The sequence below is a fragment of the Chiloscyllium plagiosum genome, unplaced genomic scaffold (assembly GCF_037043375.1).
Source record: "Chiloscyllium plagiosum isolate Xiang-an unplaced genomic scaffold, Cpla_swu_hap1 HiC_scaffold_16, whole genome shotgun sequence".
Classification (NCBI taxonomy): Eukaryota; Metazoa; Chordata; class Chondrichthyes; order Orectolobiformes; family Hemiscylliidae; genus Chiloscyllium; species Chiloscyllium plagiosum.
The window spans coordinates 21,263,072-21,284,328 of record NW_028270154.1 but is presented as its reverse complement, the minus strand read 5'-3'; the positions used below and the strand labels follow the sequence as shown (position 1 = coordinate 21,284,328).

The window sequence follows — 21,257 nt, the reverse complement described above, 5'->3', positions numbered from 1 at the left end:
AAAGATATTCACTAATGCATTCATTATTTGTGTTGTAATCTTTTTCATCTTCCAGGCTTTTGGGTCCCAGGAGTTATTGATTTTCATTCCCATTAATTTCTTCAATTCTCCTGTTTTACTAATACTAATGTTATTCAATTCACTCACTACAACCTTGGACTGTAATTATTTCAGGGAGACCTTTTCTATCTCTCTCCACAACAATTTCAATCTTTATTAAAATTTCAGACAACATTGTTGATTTTCGACATTGGTACACTTCTCTAATTGAGTGCCCATTGAGTTTTTTTTTAATTCTTGAATGGGATGTGGACATTACTGGTAAGGGTGGGACTTCCCCAGTTGCCCTTATGAAACACTTTAATAGATCCTAAGGCCATGAAATGTGTTGTGTAAGTACGAGCTATCTCCTTTTTCCTGTTATTCTGTCCACTACCAAAGATATGGATTCTTCACATTCCATGCTACTTAAAAATTTCCACCTAATGTGATAATCAATTATCTCAAAGTCATGGGCGAACCTATGCTGAATCTATAATGATCGTCACCTTCACATTTTTGATGTAGCTATCCTCAATGTTAACCATCATAATTGGCATATTTGAATCTTTTCAGTGAGGCACAATTTACAAACTCATAGTCAGCAAGAAGAATCATGATTGAACTCATGTATTTCAATTGGTCCAAAGCAACATAATTCTGTATTTATAAAGGTACCTTTCTGAGTAAAATGCTCCTGAGATGCTTTGTCAAACATTTCAAGTTTGTGTTTCAAGTCAAATGGGGACATGATAGGACAGATGACCAAAGGTTTAGTCAAAGGTAGATTTTAGGGAACGTCAAAAAGGAAGAAAGAAAGGTGGTGGAGTGACAGGAAATTTTAGGGAGGAAATTCCAAAGTTAGGGGTTCTGGCGGCTGAAGACATGGTTGCCATTGGTGAAGTAAATTAAAACTGGGATTGCTCAGAAAGCCTGAATTGTAAGAGTACTAGTGTCTCAGAGGGTTGCAGGGCTGGAGGACATTGTAGGGCTGGAGGAAGGGGTCAGGTCATGGCAGGCTTTGAAAAAAAAAGGCTGAATAATTGGTTTAGTGCCAGGAAGCAGAAAGTGATAGCTGAAGGGTGTTTATATGACTGGAAACCAGTGCCCAGAGGTGTACCACAGGGTTCAGTGCAGGGTCCCTTCCATTTGTCGTGTTCATTAATGATGTGACACAAATGTAGGTGTTTGAATCAGTAAGATTTGGTGGTCAGTTGAACAGAACAGCAACAAATTGAATTTAATACTGAAAAAAGTGTGAGGTACTGCATTTTGGAAGGATTAACAAGGCATTAGGATACACATTGAATAGTAGGAACTTAGAAAGTATAGAGGATCAGATGGACCTTGGTGAGCATGTCCATAGATCCTTGAAGGTAGCAGGATAAGTAGATAAGGCACTTAGGATGGCTTATGGGATATTAGTTTTTATTTGTCAAGGCATTGAATACATGAACAAGGGGGCTATGTTGAAGCTATATATTACGTTAGTGAGGACATAGTTGGGGTATTGCGTGCAGTTCTGGTTGTCACACTATAGGAAGGATTTGGTTACACTAGAAGGTGCAGAAGAGATTCACCAGGAGGTTGCCTAAAATGAAGCAATTCAGTTATAAAGACAGACTAGATTGGCTGAAATTGCTTTCTGTAGATAAGAGAAGGCTGAAGGGGGTGGGGTCCATTAAAGTGTCCAAAGTTCTGATGGGCATAGACAGGGAGAACTGTTTACTCTTGGTAGAGGGAAGAGGCAAGCGTGTGGTGCTCAAAAAACATAGCGGGTCAGGCAGCATCTGAGAAGCAGGAAAATTGACGTTTAGGGCAAAATCCCATCAGGAATGAGGCTGGGAGCCTCTTGGTAGAGGAGTCAACAACCAGGGAACACAGTTTTAAGGAAAGGCGCAGGAGGTTTTGAAGAGATTTCTAGCAAAACTTTTTCACCCAGAGAGTTGTGGGAACCTGGAATTCACTGCCTGTTGGTAGAGGTGAGAACCCTCAAGACATTTAAGAACTATTTAGGTGAACACTTGAAATGCTATAGAAAACATGATCTGGGTTAAGTTCTGGGAAATTGGACGGATGATAGATGTTTGATGATATGCATGAAGGATGTTTGATGATATGCATGAACAGGATAGGCTGAAGAGCCTATTTCTATACTGTAAAAACGCTATGACTCACAATCTGCTTGGTTTAAATTTAAACAAAGCTTGGCAGTTATCTGTTAGAACTATCGTTTCATACACTATAAGTGCTGCTTTCCCTTTACTTTGGCATTTGTTGTGAATCGGCCCGATCGGTGCAAGTCAAAAATCTTTGAAGAAGCGTGACCATTTTTTTTGTCAGCAATGCTTAAATTCTGTGCTACCATCTGACCATAAGTACAGACTAGCTGTGACTTACACTGGCCATGTTCCTCCTGGACTGTTTGCTGAGTGTGTAATTATCCAGCTGTGCATTTAGTGCAGGGCTGTGCACTTAAATCTTTGAGATGAGCAAATTGTACAAACCATACCTGTTGTCCCTGCCATCCTGACTAGGCACAGGTTCATTATACATCATGACCTCAACATCGTGTTAGTTGACCTTATCAAAGTTTTAGATCATACATTGCCTGATTTTCTGTAACATTGCCCTCCGCTAGAATAGGCTAAGACAGAGGTGGGGAACTTTTTCATGTTGGAAAGCCGCATTATATTAGTTATAATCTAATAAGTCTGCATTCAAGAAACTTCAATTATATAATCTTCAAAATTCACATTATTTTGTAAAAATCTAACTACTATGTACTAACTAACTAAAAAGAATGAAAAATATGTTAATTCTAAAGTTAACTAACCATTTAATGACTTTGTTGTGACTGCTTTTTGTAGGAAAGCATTTGAATATTTGATTGCAGCATGGAGGTCTGCAGTTTTAGCTGATCCTCTAGATGGATATCCGTCATTTGTGACCTTAAGGGCATCTTGATTTTGGTTAAGTAGGAGAATGTAGATTCGCAGCAATAAGTGGTTGAAAAGCAAGAAAGCATTTCTCGTGCATGTTGCGGAAGGTATGAGTATTCTATTGCATTTTTCCATATTTCAATCGGATCTTTCTTAGCGTCAAATAAGGACTTTAAAATGTCATCTTCTGAGACCTCAATCAATTCTACCTGTAGTTCTTTAGGCGCCTTGGACACATCAACTAGGTGAGGTTGAAATCTAATTTGAGTGTGATGTCATGATTCTCAAAGTCAGAGAACCTTTCATTGTATTCTCCAATTAATAAGTCTATAACAGCTGCGTATTCTTCAAATGATTCACAAGAATCCTCCTGTTCACCAATGACTTACCAATATTTTAATTGTGGCGGTCAGTCTGTGAGGATTATTTAGTTGAATTTTCTTTTACTCTGGTATTTTAAATACATCCGTTTTAAGATTAAAACAAAAATAATAAAAAAGGACAAAAAAAAAATTTGTTCTGCAAAATTTGGATTCATTCAAAAGGCCACACACAATGGCCTAGAAGACCGCATGCGGCCTTAAGGCCGCAGCTTCCCCACCCCTGGGCTAAGGTAACCTGGGTTTAACCTCTTAGCTGTAAGATGACACCCGAATTCTGTACTACCTGAGTACTGTCAAAGAGGCTTTCTCAACCAGGTATTTAAGATTGCACTGGAAGCTGACTAGTTACCTTTTGCTGAAGGGGAGACCACTGCTAAATAAGTAAAGCTTTGTTAAGAACATGGTAACTCCGTATAAATAGCTGGCACACTAAGAGTAATTCTTGCTAGGAGTGTAATCTGTGTGATTAATTAGCACAGTGAGGATAATTAATGCCTATGGACATTTGGTACAACTAACTCCGTTAGTGCTGTGAAGAATGTGGGTAATGTACTGGTTTGACCTGAAGAGATAGCTAACACAATATGTACAGCTGGTAAATGAGGGTAGTTGGCATTGTGAAGCTAGCTGGCAATTCAAGAATAATTAATACTGAAAATGCAGATGGCACAACCATGGTACTTAGTGCCTTGAAGGTATTGACACAGCAAGAGTGGGGCAGACTATTGAATTTTACTTAGAATTCGCATTATAAATGGAGCCTTCAATTAGGGCTGACACACTCCTTAATTACTACAGAGAGTGGAAAGATTTCATTTTTAACAAATAAGATCTTGCTTTTGTTTCAATTCAAATAAACAGGGAGAGTGTGTTTGTCTCATTTTAAACATTACTGTCTGTGACACAGTCTCAAACTACTCATGTTTCTACTGACAAGAAAATGTTTCTAACATGGCGTGATCATTTGCTATCCTGAAGCTAAATCTTACAATACAATTCCTCTTATTGCTGAGGGTCTTAAGCATTGATAGTAAGTGCACTGAGCCATGCTTTTGTAATCCTTGCTCAGTTTGATCTCTCTTTACAAAATAATGTATACAGGACAGTGAACAGTTTTTTAGTAGGGCTTGCTCTTTGCCATTGATCTACACGATCACAGATTGTAAAAGTGCTGTTGCTCTGATGCAAGACCTAAGTGGATACTATTTGGACATGAGCAGTCTGCTGCACAAACCACAGTGTCAAGCAGGTTTCCTAGGCAACGTAGTACAAATAACAGACATGATAGCAGAACACTTGAATCAGATGGATGGCAAAATGATGTGAATGCTTACTGGTGTCTTCGAAATGACATTAATAAAAAAATCCCTTTGATTCAGTCAAGGCAAATTAGATTTTATTCCACCGTCATAAAGCAAGATAAAGGATTGTGGGTAGATGATCCAGACCTTAAAATATGGTGATAAGAACATAAAAAATTGGAGTAGGAGTAGGCCATCTGACCACCCCCGCCTCCCCAAACAAAGTCTGCTCCGCCTTGCAATAAGATTGTGACTGATCTGTTAGTGGACTCTGCTCCACTTATCCACCCTCTCACTATAACCCTTAATTCCTTTACTGTTCAAAAATCTGTCTTAAAAACATTCATCAAGGTAACTTCAACCATTCCCCAGGCAGGGAATTAAGCAACGGTGGCTCAGTGGTTAGCACTGCTGCCTCACAGACCAGGGACTGGGTTCAATTCCCACCTCAGGCAACTGTCTGCGTGGAGTTTGCACATTCTCCCCTGTGTCTGTGTGGGTTTTTTCCGGGTGCTCCGGTTTCCTCCTACAGTCCAAAGATGTGCAGGTTAGGAGAATTGGCCATGCTAAATTGCCCATAGTGTTAGGTGCATTAGTCAGGGGTGAATGTAGGAGAATGGGTCTGGGTGGGTTGCTCTTCGGAGTATCGATGTGGACTTGTTGGGCTGAAGGGCCTGTTTCTACACTGTAGGAATTCTAATTCTGACCCTTTTTCAAAATTTAATCATGGGATGTAGGTATTTGTTTCTCAGTCAGCATTTATTGTCCTTCCTTAGTTGTCCTTAAGAAGGTGGAGTTGGCACTGCCTTTTTGACCACTGCAATCCATTTGGCAGTGGTAGATCAGATCTGAGCTCTGGAATCCTACCAGATGTACACTCCCAATGCCTTTAGGGAGGCAGTACCAGGATTCTGACCCAACAGCATTGAAGCATTGACAGCATGGTGCGTGACTTGGAGGGGAACTTGCAGATGGTGGTTTTTCCAATGGAATTGTACTGGTTACCTTTTTAATTTCTCACTGCAGTTCAGAAGCTGAGGAACTCAGAATCATAGAGAAATTTTACTAATTTAGGCATATCAGACACAGTTATATCATAATGTATGCATGAACTACAGCTTTCCACTCAGACAGATGTAGGTCATGAGAGTGGCAAAAGGACTCCCCAATATAAGTGGACATCTTTCCTTTCTAAGTCAGCTTCAGGAATGCCCCATATATAGTCTACAAGGAATATTATCGCCTATACTGTACAAAATTTCAGTCTTTACAGGAGAAAATCTCTTAAAAAAAAACCCACTCATGTCTGGCCCAAATATCTGTTCCTAATTTGTCAATTAGTTTAATTGTGTAAATGTTTCCACTGTATGTTTTGCTGGGCTCCCCCATTATTGAAGATGGGGGTATTTGTGGAGGCTCCTCCTCAGTGAGTTGCTTAATTGCCCATCACCATTCATGACTGCATCTAGCAAAAGTTTAGAGCTTAGATCTGATCGGTTGGTTGTGGAATTGTTTAGATATGTCAATCACTTGCTGCTTATGTTGTTTGGCATGCAGGTAGTCCTGTGCTGTGGCTTCATCAGGTTGACACCTTCTTTTAATGTTATAGTTCGTGGTGCTTCTGGCATGTCCTCCTACACCCTTCATTGGATCAGGGTTGACCCCCTGGCTTGATAATATTAGTAAATTGGAGCACATGCTGGTTCATGAGCTATAATTCTGCTGATGTTGATGGTCCACAGTGTCTCTTGCATACCCTGTCTTGTGTTGCGACATCTGTTTGAAATCTGTCTCATTTAGTATAGTATTACAGCCACAAAGCACAATGGAGAGCATCCCCAATGTGAAGGCAGAATTTTACTTGCACAAGTACCGTATATTGGTGATTTCACTCAATACTGTCATGGACAGTATGTATAGGAGGCAAATTAGTGATTGAATCATCAAATTTACAGTACAGAATGAGGCCATTTGGCCAATCGTGTCTCTATCAGCTCCCAAAAGAGCTACCCAACTCAACCCAATCTCCAGACCTTTCCCTGTTGCCCTCTAAATTCATCAGTTTCAAATTTATATATCCAGCTCTCTTTGATGATGACAAGGTCAATTTTTTTCTTTGTTGGTTCTTTCAGTACCTGCGACAGGAAACGTCCAGCAGTTCTATCTTTCAGTTTTCAATCAGTTCAGTCAGAAAGAGACACACTTTGTGATGAACATTTAAAGCCTTCATCCAGAGTACATAGCCTTGTCACCCTCCCAGTGGTGTTTATCAGCAACTGATCCCAGTTGATGAAAATACTAGATAAGTTAGATCCCAAGGTCACACTAGGCCGATAAATACATTCTTGTCAAACATTTTCTGTTTACTGCAGAAATCAGTCACTGAACATATTCATAAGAGGCCATAAGCTACTTTTCACAAATGAATATAAAATGTATTACACAAAAGATAAACTAACTATGATGTGGTATATAAGAACACTTTGATATGGTCTTGTTACAAATATCATAAAGAAAGATTCCACCCTTTTCCCTAACAACAATCTGACAGATACTGAAACCTCTATGAAGAGCTACCATTGTGGTAGCTTCCTGCTCAATTGGCACAGCTGTAATAGGTTTTCTTTCAGCATATTTCTGCATTCTTTTGTGTGTTTTCCCCCCTAGATCTACCTCAACTCAATAATTAAAAGGGAACGATAACTTCACATCTTCAGCAGCCATGTAGAATGGCTTTACCCCGGACACCTCTACAGCCTTAGGTTTTGGCTTTCTTACTGCTTGGACCACTAGCAACAATGCTCTTAAGGACCCACTCATTCTAAATGAGCTTGTTTCTGTCTGAATGAACTCTCCTTCTCTCTGTCTCTCTGGGCCAGGTAAACACTCTAGCAACTATCTCCCTAGGTGGCTTGCTGCTCATGTTGCTAAAGTTGCTTGTTTTTTTGGAAGTGCCTTTTTTTAAAAATTCACTGCTAAAAATTTGTTTTTAAAAAGGTCAGAAAGTAAAGTATGTCTTCATTGAACTGAAAACAAAAATCCATTTTCCTCTACTTTAGAACATAAACTCTCAAAAACAATGATACATTACGAACATTCATCACATGCCCATTTGTGTAATAATAATTGTTAGTGTGCTAGAGCACTACTTTCTATCCATTATCTTTCTATGACAGATCAGAAAGAAAATGAAGAAGACTGACTTCTTGTCTTTGTATGAGCACATGAGCAGCTGTTCTGATTTAAATGTCTTCCTTTTGATTTGGAACGTATTTTTATTAGATAAAACCTTCTGTCAGACAAATAAAATGAGCCCATCTAGGTTTTGCAAAGGAACAATTTCATCACAGAGGCAAGAAATGCTTGAGATTCTATATAACTTTATCCACTTTGTTTACTGACTCATCCACTTTAACCAACCTAGGTTCATCCCTACAGGTTCAATCAGGATATTTTCTGTATGCTTGCCTTTAAAAATGCTTTCACTTCACTCTGCATGATAAGAATGAAATGGCTTAATCATTACCTTCTCTATGGGGCTCTTGGCTGCGTTCACCAGACTAGCTTGCAAACCTCTTGTATCTGTGCTTCTTTGTCCATGTTCCTGATTTGAGGGCGTCTGAGGCAATCGATCAGGAGTGATCCTGACATTGCTTTGCCCATACTTAATGCCATCCAGCAGGCGAACCAGTAACAAGTTAACTGGCAGCTCTTCAATGCTGCATGTAACTGGAGTCCTGCATTCTGGGCATCGGAGCTCCTTCCTGGCATTAAATATTCTCTGGAGACATGGTTTACAAAATGTGTGCTGGCATGGCAATACTTTGGCAGTAGCGTCTAACCTTTCAAAGCATACAGGGCATTCCAGCAGGTCCAGCAAGGCTAGATCATCCATTCTACTTCCACAATATCATGTCATCAAAATACGATCACTCTGAAAATCAAACAAAGCAAAGGTCCAATTCATTTCTCAAGCATTAAAATGATATTGATCATTTGCTATGAATCTGTTCATATTATTATTTGAAACTGAGTTTTATAGTTCATAAAACTCATTTCTTTCCTGTGCCTGAGCTTTTTTATTATTGATTCACTTTATTTATTGCTCATCCCTCAGGCCTATTGAGAACCTGATGTTCAGGCATTTTCTTTAATCACCACAAACTTGATGGTTCAATATAACTGGCTGATTTGCGAGGCCATTTCACAGAGCAGTTTAAATGTTAACTATATTTCTGTGGCTCTGGAATCACGTGTAGACAATCACAGATAAGATCTGCAGATACCTTTCCTTCAAGGGTATTAGCAAACTAGATGTGTTTTTACAGCAATCCATTTGTTTCCTGGTCACCATAACTAATGGTAGCATTTTTCGAAAAATTCGCATTTACTTATTCAAATTCCTCAAGTGGTGTGAAGAGGTTTTTTTTCATTTTTCCACATTAGGAAAGCTGACGTCAATGATTACTAGTCCAGCAACTAAATTACTATACCATAATACTCTCATAAGGTAATGCATGAAATGCACAATACCATTAACATACCATAAATCATCAAATTGCTTTCTAAATAACTTCCATTTCCTTCCTCTAAAGAATATATTTACTCATCCTGAGATATAACACTACACAGAAATTATAGCACAATAACAGCCCATTTGATCCAAAAGATCAAAGCAAGTATTAATGCCGATGATACAAAGTTAGGCAGGAAAGCAAATTGACAAGAAGTCATAAAGTGTCTGCAAAGTGACACAGTTCGAACGAATAAATAGGCAGATGAAGTAAAGTGTGAGAAAATGTGGATCTGTTGACTTTGGTGGGAAGAGCAGAAAACCAGAATATGATTTAAATTGACAGAGACTGCAGAATTCTATGCTACAAAGGAGTCAGGATGTTCTTGTACTTGAATCACAAAAGGTTCAGCAGCAAACAGAGCAAAGATTTCAAAAGGCAAATGGAATACAGGCCTTTATTGCAAAGGGATGAAGACAGAAAGATCTTGCTGCAACTGTACAGGATATTGATAAGATCATACTTATAGTAAAGTACTACACACAGGTTTAATCTCCTGATTTGAGGAAGGACATACTTTCATTGGAGGAAGTTCAGAGAAAATTCTCCAGGTTGATTCCTGGAATGAAGGAGCTGTTAAGAGGAAAGTTGAGCTATTAATACATATATTTACTGAAGTGCTAAAGAATGGAAGGTGATCTTATTGAAACAGATTCTGAAGGGACTTGAGTAGATGCTGAGAGAATGTTTCCTCTTCCAAATGCATCTCGAACTCGCTTCAAAATAAAACATTTTCCAAATGGAGGAGGAGTATTAGTTATTAGTTTTTAGGATTCTCTTCCATAACAAGTAGTGGAGACCATTGAATATATTCAAGGTTATGTTAGATTTTGATCTGAAAGGTAGTCAAACGTGCTCACAGAAAATTGGAGTTAAGGCCACAAATAGATCAGCACTAATCTTATTGCATGGCTCAAACAGATTGATGACTTAATCCAGCACCACATGAAAGAGGTTGGTCTCTTAAACATTGAAGGCTGAGATACTGAATTTCCCATAATTCTGCTTCCAAGAGGGAGCTCTGAAGCCCAGAGAACATTATTGGGAAATTATTCACCTCCAGAATTTGCACTATGTATGAAGCATGAGAAATCTTCATTTATTTGTAATAGGGTGAGCAACCATCTAGCACTCAACCCAAGTAGCCATTTTCCTTTCCAATGGGATGCAGTGGATGTAAGTGGTGCTGGAAAAGCACAGCAGGTCTGGCAGCATCTGAGGAACAGGAAAAAAAAAATTCGACATTTCGGGTAAAAGCCCTGCACCAGGAAGATTCTTGATGAAGGGCTTTTGCCCGAAACATCGATCTTCCTGCTCCTCAGATGCTGCCTGACCTGCTGTGCTTTTCCAGAAACTCTAGTCTAGACTCAGTTTTCCTCATTTTTGCCCTGTGCAGTGGATATAAACCAGGAATGGGAATTCTAGGTGGTCATCTTTCTTTGACTGTGCAGGAGGACAGGGGTTGAGTGCATGAAGTGATTTTCCAGGTGACATTAACTCCAACATAAACTGGTAATTGAAACTTGGACCTTCTGGTTTATATGGCTCATTTCCACATTGGCATCTTTAATAAGTGGGACAGGAGGCAAAAATTACCATCTATAATCAATGCCCATGGTTCAGTTTACTAATGTGACACATTCTTACACTTACAATCAATTCTCTTGAACAGGTTACATCTGTTTCTATAACCGTTCTAATGATAATGAAATTCCAACAGCTGTTATATTCCAATGTTTATATCTCGTGAGAATTTCCATCTAAAAGATTAATGACTTATGTTGTCATTGATTATAAAGAGAGTTGGCCAGCTTAGAATTTAAAAGTTTACCCCAAGGCCTAAGGGACCAAGTTGACAGGTGGAGTAATGTCTCCTCTCTGTGACACAGGTGAGGCTTTTGTGTTTGATATGCATGAGCATGTGTATGTCAGTCTCAACTGAATTAAATCCAATGCACAAAAATGCCCTAAATCTAACAGCAGTTGCCACTAATCACACACTGAGAGGTAATAAGCAAAACTCAATACGGAAATGTAAAATTTTACCTCAAGTTTTTTCTGAATTTAAGTTTGGAGAAAAATAAAGCTTGGTTAGCTTTACCATTGAACCCCTATGTAGGTAATCATGGTCTGGAGAATGTTTAAAACTGTACGTATTGTCTTAGTCATCAATGTGCTGGAAGCAGTGATGTCTACATATATTCTGAATTAAAGTTGTGTCAATTCTACTTTAACCTGCAATGACAATACGGCTTCCCAGAAACCACTTCATGTCATAACATAATACTTTAACCCATTTACATTTATATATCAACTTAATCTACCTTGGAACGATACAACATACTTGCCATAGTGAACTATACTGACTAGACTAACTGAAATTTGTCTCTCTTTGAAAGTGGAAACCAAACAATTAGCTGCTCCTCATAAATGATAGGTGGTGTTCTGATTTTCATTGCTCTGTATTTGTGGTTTCCTTAGAGATTATTGCTCCCAGCATTACAGACAGTTGTGGCATTCAGAACATGCAGTCAGTATAACCTGACAATGTAAGTATCGTTGTTTGGAGCTGGCAGACTCTGTTATAAATGGCAGCAGAATTATAGCCCTTAGTGTATGAGAGGTGCAAGGAAAAAGTGAAAAATGTTCACTGCTCCAGCATTTGCATCTCTGACCTTGATGAAGCTTAAAGACTACACCACAATAAAGGTAGGAAATATCTGACACAAATACATTCCAATTTAGATGCCCTCATCTTTGTTTTAGTTAATCAATTTTGACAATGAAATGAAGCCATTTGCTCTATTTTATAACTGTACTGGAATTAGTAACCTTAATCCAGATGCTTTAACTGTATCAAAAGGAAAGTCTCATTTTCCTCCCCTCCCCCTGGGAAATACTTGCTTTCCACTTCGTTATTTTACATTCGAAGGAAAATCAAAGGTTGAGTATCTTATCACAGCACATCACAGAAGATGGAAATAACACTGTTCATACAGTATAGTGCAAAGAAATAATAAAATCTCATTCATGTATTTTCAATGCATTTTCTTTTGCACACTAGAGATTTGAACTGTCTGCCTTTAGTAACATTCCACCTGTTACTCGTTCACTATAGGTCAATGAATTCGACAAATTATTTCAGAAACCTCCAATTTCCTCATTATAGATGCAATCCCGGCTGCAGTGCATTGGATTTGCCAACACAGACAAGAGATTTCCGAATTTTTAACAATAGACATTTTGAATCGGTACTGACCTGTCACTTGAAGTAGATATAAGAGGTGAATCCTGAGAGAAGTAAAGATGGATCATTCTCCATTCCAAAGGATGTGTTTCATGAAAATCATACTAACATATTCTTGCTCCAAAGTCAGGGTCAGCTCAGAACTGCCAACAGTATTCTGACACCTGTGCAAAAGCTTCAAAAATTACTGCAAAGCTGTTTCCCTCGACTGCCTTTGCACCTCGATTTCTTTCCCATTCATGCAGTAGCAAGGTACAACAGCAATTTAAATGTCCAATTTCCTTGTCAATGTAAGTGCATCACATTAATGTTCAAACAAATTAGAACACGAGGAAAGATTCTCATTCTGCTGTTAGTGGGCTTCTTGCCAAATAACCTCAGTCCAGTTAGATATCCAGTCGTGAGATCACGCCACCCAGATCCAGAACAGAAACTGCACCACCGATCCGATTACAAGACAATATTAACCACTTCATTACTGCTGGAAATTCTCTGCATATTGTCATACTTATTCTAAGCCTTAAGAAGCCAAAGATATTGGATGCACAAGACAGCCTCTTCCATCGTTATTCATCTCTTACCACACCCAGTCGGGGCCACTAACAATATCACTGCTCCTGTGAAAAAAACACTGAAGAGTTCCCTCTGCTGGTATCATCTGCAATGGCTCTTCATTCATGAATATAAAAAGACCTTGCCATAGACACAATTTACTTATGAAAAATTCCTCGGTAGAATATAAATAACCCTGCAGTTGTCACTGTGGAAACATTGCCTGATAGCACAGCAACTCCAATGAAGAAGGCAGTTTGACTATTGAGAAGGGAAAGCCTACTATAAAGGGAACATGCTGACTCAGGAGAGACAGGTGTGGACAATTGCCTTGGTGGTACTGATCAAGCAGAAACCCACAGGGGAAGAGAGCAACTGTTAGTGGGATATCTAGGGCGAATTGCATCTGGTATATAAACGTTCAGCGTTGTTAGAGGGAAGTCTTACTTCTTAATTGTGATTGGGAAACGAGAAAGATATGGAAAGACTGTTACTGCTCACAACAGGCAACCTGACTATGACAGGTGCAGTTTCCCATACAAATGTTAGTCAAAGCTCTCAAACCTTTGATGAAAATTAACTCTCTGTGATAGACCAAGACTTCATTAAAATTGGAACACTTTCCAGGGAATGGTAGGAAACCGATATCTCGCATTCCATAAAACACCTGCATTTTAAATGCCAGGGGTGGAAGTACCCTGCTCCAGCAAGTTCTTGTGCAACAATTTAATGGTCAGCGGATTGCTTAAATAAGGTCTACTGTCCCCATCTCAAAGCAAGTCCTGTCTTCAAGAGATGCCAGTGGATAAAATTGGTTGGCAGCTCTCTATTCCCAGCAGCACCATCAGGAACAGTGTCTACTGCTGGGACTGCACTCCCAATGGAGATAGTCACTGCCTATGGACATTGAGACAAGTCACCGTTTGCAGGGGGAGAATTGCAAAGCTGGAAAGATAAAGCTAGGCTGGCAGGCTGAGGGAATAGTGAATAAACAGAGACGAGGCAAGTTATTTTAGAAGGAAGTGTTGTACAAAGTGTTAGGATCTGAAATGGTCAATACAAATGAATGAAGTACTAGCCAATATGGCAATGTCATATGCGGACTTCGGCGGGAAAACAGCTCTGGATCTTGAGGGTGATAATCCTGCCATCTAGATATACCGTGTAGTTCAGTAACAACGTCTAGCATACCCATCTTGAACTTGATCGCTGTCCTCCAATAAACTACATGTTGCTTCAGACAAGAGCCTCTTCTCGTCAAGCTACCCAAGTGGTTTTCCTCAGGACCATAAAAAATTAGAGCAGAAAATAACCAATCAATCAGTTGGGTCTGCCCCACTATTCAATGAGGTTATGGTTGAGCTAATAATCCTCAACTCCACTTTCCTATCTTTTCACCATAACTCTTGATTCCCTTACCAATTAAAAATCTGCCAATCTCAGCCTGAAACATTCTTAACAGCACAGCTTTGACAGCCCTTTGAGGTAAAGAATTTCATAGATTCAGTACCCTCTAAGAGAGAAATTCCTCATCATCTTTGTCTTCAATATGCAACTTCTTCTTCTGAGATTATATTCTCTGGTTGTAGACTCTTCTACACAGAAAAATAACTTTCCTGCATCTAATCTATCAAGTCCCCTAAGAGCTGGATGTTTCACTAAGGCCATCATCATTCTACTAAATTGCAACAAGTATAGACCAAACCTATTCAACCTCTCATCATAAGACACTCCCTCTGTAGCTAGTTAAAAATCACACAACACCAGGTTATAGCCCAACAGGTTTAATTGGAAGCACACTAGCTTTCGGAGCGACGCTCCTTCATCAGGTGATAGTGGAGGGCTCAATCCTAACACAGAATTTCAATCACAGCAAAATGTGGAGGAGCTGGTGTTGGACTGGGGTGGACAAAGTTAAAAATCACACAATACCAGGTTATAGTCCAACAGGTTTATTTGGAGGCACAAGCTTTCGAAGCACTGCTCCTTCGTACAACCACCTGATGAAGAATTTTTAACTCAGATTTTTGACTCAGTGAAAGGCAGGCAACATTTATTAAAACAACTGACTGGAGAAAAAAATAAACTTCAAAGGCGATGAGGATAACTAAAGCACTACAGACAGTGTGAATCATCTGGGGAAAGAGTACAGGATTCAACTTACAGATCAGTGAAGAGTGGATTCAGTCAGTCAAGCTGTTAAGAGAAAGGAATTATCTTTCAAGTTACAGGCAGCAGGATTCATTGAAAAAGCTTTTGAGGGAACAGCATTGTCTTTGAGATTTCTGCCAGTGGGACCTATTCAGTAAAGCCATTAGAGAAAATGGGAATCATGTATTAAGCTGTAAAAAAAGGCACAAATCATCAACTGTATTTGGAAACAGGTGGAATCCTCCATTATATTCAGAGAAGGTAGGTATTTGCCATTTTATTTCAAAAGGCAGGAACCATGAATTTGGACCACATAATGATGGGAAAATCTGCAATATATCAATGCACGGTAGCAGCATTTTTACACTGCAGATTGGAATCTTTCAAAGAATTGGGAATAAAGCACCACTGAGATACAGTAGGATTAGAAGCCTTTAAAGATAAGAAAATAAATAATCAAATTAGGATGCCACAGCAGCAGAAATAATATTGCTTGGGAAGATTAATTGGGCAAAACAGAACAAGGAAGCAGTAGATACATTTAATAACATTCTACAAGCTTTTGACATATATTGTAGCCTTAGAGCAAATAATATTCTTGAGACAGTGAGCATCCTTGGAAATGTATAGATAATTTAGTTAGTTTTTGCCACAGATAGAGCAAAAAAATTGATAGTGGAGCTTTGAATTCCAAATTCATAACAAACAGTATGGTTGCTGGAATTATTGATGAATCAGATTTGCTACAATTCTTCTCCATCCATCTAAGGTTAGAAGTGAGGATGTTCACGAATCATTACACAGTGTTTGGCATCATTCCCATCTCCTCAGATAATGAAACAGTCCATGATCAAATTCCACAAGATCGGGACAATATCCAGGCTTGGGCCGACAATTGGCAAGTAACATTTGCGCCACACATATGCCATGCAATGACCATTCTAACCACTGGTTTATGACATTCAATGGTGTTATCATCACTGAATCCCCCAACTATTAACATCTTGGGAGTTTGCATCCTGATAAAGAGCTTATACCAGAAACATCGATTCTCCTGCTCATCAAATATTGCTTGACCTGCTGTGCTTTTCCAGCACCACACTCTCGACCCTGAAACTCAATTGGATTTGCCACATAAACACAATGGCTACAAGAGCAGGGCAGAGGCTTGTAATTCTGCAGTGAATAACTTACCTCCTGATTCTCGAAGCCTGTCCAATGACTACAAAGCACAAGTAAGGAGAGTGGGGGAATATTCCCACTTGCCTGGATGAATGCAACTTTAACAACATTCAGCAAGCTTAACACCATCCAGGATAAGAAACCCACTTGTTTGGCACCACATCCAGACGTATCAGTAGCAGCACTGTGTACCATCAATAAAATGCACTGCAGAAAAGCTGGCAAGCCAGCGATGCCCACATCCCTGTGAATAATAAAAGAAATTCAAAGAAGATTTTTAGATTAGATTAGATTACTTACAGTGTGGAAACAGGACCTTTGGCCCAACAAGTCCACACCGCCCCGCCGAAGCGCAACCCATGCATACCCCTACATTTACCCCTTACCTAACACTACGGACAATTTAGCATGGCCAATTCACCTGACCTGCACATCTTTGGACTGTGGGAGGAAACCAGAGCACCCGGAGGAAACCCACGCAGACACAGGGAGAACGTGCAAACTCCACGCGAGGCGGGAATTGAACCCGGGTCTCTGGCGCTGTGAGGCAGCAGTGCTAACCACTGTGCCATTGTGCCACTGTGCCACCCACCTTTGACTTTGGAGAAAGCCATTCAGACAGTGAGAGTGAAACAGAAGACCAGAAGCAGAATAGATGATCAGTATCAGTGACCCATGTAGAGATCCTTACTATTTTCCTTGTTGTTTTAGTTTGGAACTGTGAGTTGAAGTTAAGAATTGAACTTTGAAAAGCAACTGGTTTTAGAAGAGAAGAGAACAAAGACCAATGTTTGCTGTAGGGAACTGGTCGGGGAACTAACATAATTATTGATCTAAGGATATTGCAGATGAATCATGTGGTTGCTATTCTCCAGGCTGGCAGCTGGTTGGATGTTAAATTCAAGGGATGACCGGTACTAAACAGCCAATCACAGAGAATGTTGATTGGAAAGAGGAAAAACTGGTCCTGACTTGCCCTTTTGACAAGGGTGTAATTTTTGGGAGTTTCCAGAAACTGCCGTTGTGTTTTGTGTCTGTTTATAAGTTTTCTCTCATGTTATAAATTGTTGAATGTTCTGAGTAAAGTATGCCAGTCTTTATAAATAAGTAAACATGTTTAGAAGTCTCCTAAAACTGTCTGCATTAACTGGTGACTTCAGAATTCAGGGAAGATATGCAGTTCTACTCACCTGTGAACAACACACGTCCAAGGGTTTCATGAGGACCTGGCATCCATTGTTTGAAGGGTGAAAATGAGGATTGCAGATCAGAGTCGAGAGTGTGTTGCTCAGAAATCATAGCAGGTTAGACAGCATTTGAGGAGCAGGAGAATCGACGTTTCAGGCATAAGCCTTTTATTCCTAATGAAGAAGTTATGCCCGAAATGTCGATTCTCCTGCTCTTTGGATGCTGCCTGACCTGCTGTGCTTTCCCAGCAACACACTCTTGATCCATTGTTTGAAGCTGTTTATTAAAAAGGCAAATTGCAATTCTTTTAATTTCTTTTTAGTTAACCCATTAACTGTTTCTGAGTGTGAGTTATGGTTGAAGAAGATTGGGCTTTAGATTACCTTTTAGAATAAAGAACAAAAGATTCAAAGTGATGCACAAATGAAGCAAAAGTTATATTAGAAAAAAGATATTTTCACACTGCAAATAGTTAGAGTATGGAATGTACTGCCTGAAAATGTGGTGGAGATGGACTCAATTAATACAGTCAAGAGGGCATTAGATAGAAATACGTGTGCAGGGATATGTGGAAAAAGCAGGAATTGATACTAGGTCATGAACCAAAGCAGGCATGATGGGGGAAATGGCCTCCACTGCACTGCAACAATTCTGTAATTCTGTGATCAAAGATGAAGAGTCAAAGTTATTTCCAGGACAAAAAAGTGATCCAAGTAAAATACTTTGTCAAGAAGATATTTATGTCAATCAGCATCTTATTAATTTTTATCCTGACATTATTACACTATATACTTGAGTTATAGTCGATTTTATTTAAAAATCTGGAATCCATCCATAAATCTCATATAAAAGTCGACCCTAGTTCTTCACAGACTAAGGATCAACATTTATGAGTCAGTGTGCCCGTCGCTGCACCCCGGTCCAGGTTTCCAATCTGCCGGTCACCCTGCTCTGAGTCTTCCAGTCTGCCAGTTGTTGCACTTTGCTTCAGGTTTTCTGAATTACTGTAATTCATTGTGTTTTTTCTGTTAATTCGTTTAGAGATCAATTGGGTTTCTGCTAATGATGGTATGAATTTTGATGGCATTAAGTTTAGCCACTCAAAAGTAGTGTTCAGATAATCCATCCCCATAAATTTAACCTTAAAAAGTAGTCAAAAATATTCGACTATTACTTGAGTACGTATGGTATATTTTTGGATTGCATAACATGGCTAAAGGAATATAATTTACAACCTATAACAGTGCAATTACATCAAAGGCATCATTTTTAGGATCGAAGCTACAAGCAAATGTTTACACAAGATATGAGTTAATACAGAACATATATGAACTTTAGAAACAGGAATTCTTACTCTGGCGCAGAAGTGTCTTTACCTTAATCTGCATCAAATTATGGAAGAAGTTAAACTAGTTACAGTCAATGGACAACTAGCCAAGAAACAGCAAGTCATAATACATCTGTTCAAGGAAGCATGGGGCCAAGGAAATACGAGATAGTGAACAACTGATCAAAGCACAACCGTTAGAAAGTTTCACAGCTCTCCTTAGACTCATAGCAGAGCTCAAAAACATAGAATCCATTGAGATTATAATGTTCGCATAAGAGAATTATTTCATGTTGTCAGCATGACCTTGTACCAGTAACCAGCAAAATGAATGACATTTAAAAAATACCCTGCAAGGATTGCAACAGATACTACTTCAGACAGAGAGGCAGAAAACTAGCCACCAGGATACACTAGCACCAACTAGCCACCAAAAGGCATGAACCACTCACTACAGATGAAGAAGGACACCACCTAGACTGGGACAACACATCCATCTTGGGACAGGTTAAACAGAGACAGGCACGGGAATTCCTAAAGGCCTGACATTCAAACTGGAACTCCGTCAATAAATACATCGATTTGGACCGCATTACCAACCCCTAAGTAAAAGAACCGGAAATTATATTCTCCACCTTAACAGACAAAAACACATGGATAGAAAGTGGAACAGAACACCAGTGCTTCACTGGAGGCTCACTGAAGATGTCACCTAGCATGGTGACAAAACATCTGAAAACAAACCTAACAGCTCAGCGAGCAAATTTACAACCTGAGCTACAAATCTTCTCAAAAATGATGGTTTCCTTCGACGTGACAGTCCTATTCACATCAATAAACATCACCCGAGCCAAAGAAACTCTGGCCACACTGCTAGATGAGCCAAGGACACAAACACCTGACAGCACCAACTCCATCAGCAAGGACAGCATCCTCAAACTAGTAGACCTGTGCCTCACAACACACTTCACCTTCAATGACCTATGGGATCACTAATATCAGGACTTATAGTAGAAGCAGTGACACAGAGGTTAAAATGAACAGTCCTTCCCACAATCCAGCCTGAGCTTTGGGTCCGATATGTAGATCACACCTTTGGCATCACGAAACACAACAAATTAGAAGAAATCCACAAACACTTCAACAACATCTTTACTGGCATAAAGTTCACCAAAGAGGAAGAGAGCAACAACAGACTCCCCTTCCTGATGTCACGGTCGAATGCAAAGCCAATAGAGAGCTACAGACCAGCGTTAACAGGAAAGCCACACACACTGACCAGATACTCAACTACAGGAGCAATCATCCCAACACCCACAAACGGAGTTGCATCAGGACATTAATTAAATGAGCCACAACACACTGCAGCACTGAAGAACTAAGAGAAGCTGAAGAAAAATACCTGTGCAACATTTTCAGGAACAATGGGTATCCGATAAGCGCAGTCCATCAATTCCTAAACAACAGACCTAAACAGGAAGACACAGCACCCCCAAAGACTCTAGCCACCCTGCCACACATTAAAGACAGTTCAGAGATGATGACCAGACTACTCTGGCCCCTAGGCCTCATGGTAGCCCACAAACCTACCATCACACTGAAACACTTCCTGATGAATTTGAAGGACCCCATACCAACAACCAGCAGAATGAAAATCATATACAAAATACCCTGCAAGGACTGCAACAAAAATTACATTGGACAGATGGGCAGGAAATTAGCCAGCAGGATACATGAGTACCAACCAGCCACCAAAAGACTTGACCAACTATTGCTGGTATCCATATACACAGAGGAAAAGGGACATCAGTTCGGCTGGGACAATACATCCATCCTGGAACAGGCTAAACAAAGACACATACGGGAATCCTAGAGGCCTGGCATTCAAACCGGAACTTCATTAACAAACACATCGATTTGGACCCCATTTACCAACCTGTCAGAAACAGAATCGGACGTAATATCACCCACCACAACAGACCATGACATACGAATAGCAAGCGGAACAGAACACCAGCACTTCATCGGAGGCTCACTGATGATGTTACCGAGCATGGTGATGATACATCTGAGAACAAACCTACCAGCTCAGTGAGCAATCTTACAACCTGATTCACAACCTGAGCTACAAAATCTTCTCCAAAATTGCATGGTCAACAATGTCATAAAGCTAGTCCCTTTTTTTTCTAAAAGCTGTTCCGTGGCTCAAGGAGGCTCTGTCCTTAATTATTTTCAGAGGGCCAATAAACCAGGCCAGGCTCTGATCAGTCTGGTTTGGTACAGAGATGAAAAGGATTTTGAGAGACCTTTTGTTTATATGTAAACAGATGAGACTTCAGGCCAAAGTGGTCATGTTTTAGAAGTGACCTGT

General features: G+C 39.7%; 1 protein-coding gene across 3 annotated transcripts in view; it reads right to left on the bottom strand.

Annotated features, from left to right (window-relative positions):
- Nucleotides 1-13,028, bottom strand: part of LOC122556519 (E3 ubiquitin-protein ligase SH3RF1-like) — a 75,051-nt gene extending 62,023 nt beyond the window's left edge. For 2 of the 3 annotated variants that reach the window (XM_087995204.1, XM_087995203.1), the window contains exon 1: nucleotides 8,192-8,584. In XM_087995204.1, coding sequence (XP_087851330.1) covers nucleotides 8,192-8,560 — 369 coding nt within the window. In that variant the 5' untranslated portion in view covers nucleotides 8,561-8,584. Of the gene's footprint in view, nucleotides 1-8,191; nucleotides 8,600-12,498 lie in introns of those variants that run through there. The other variant, XM_087995205.1, reaches the window with a different exon arrangement.
- Nucleotides 13,029-21,257: the final 8,229 nt, after the last annotated feature.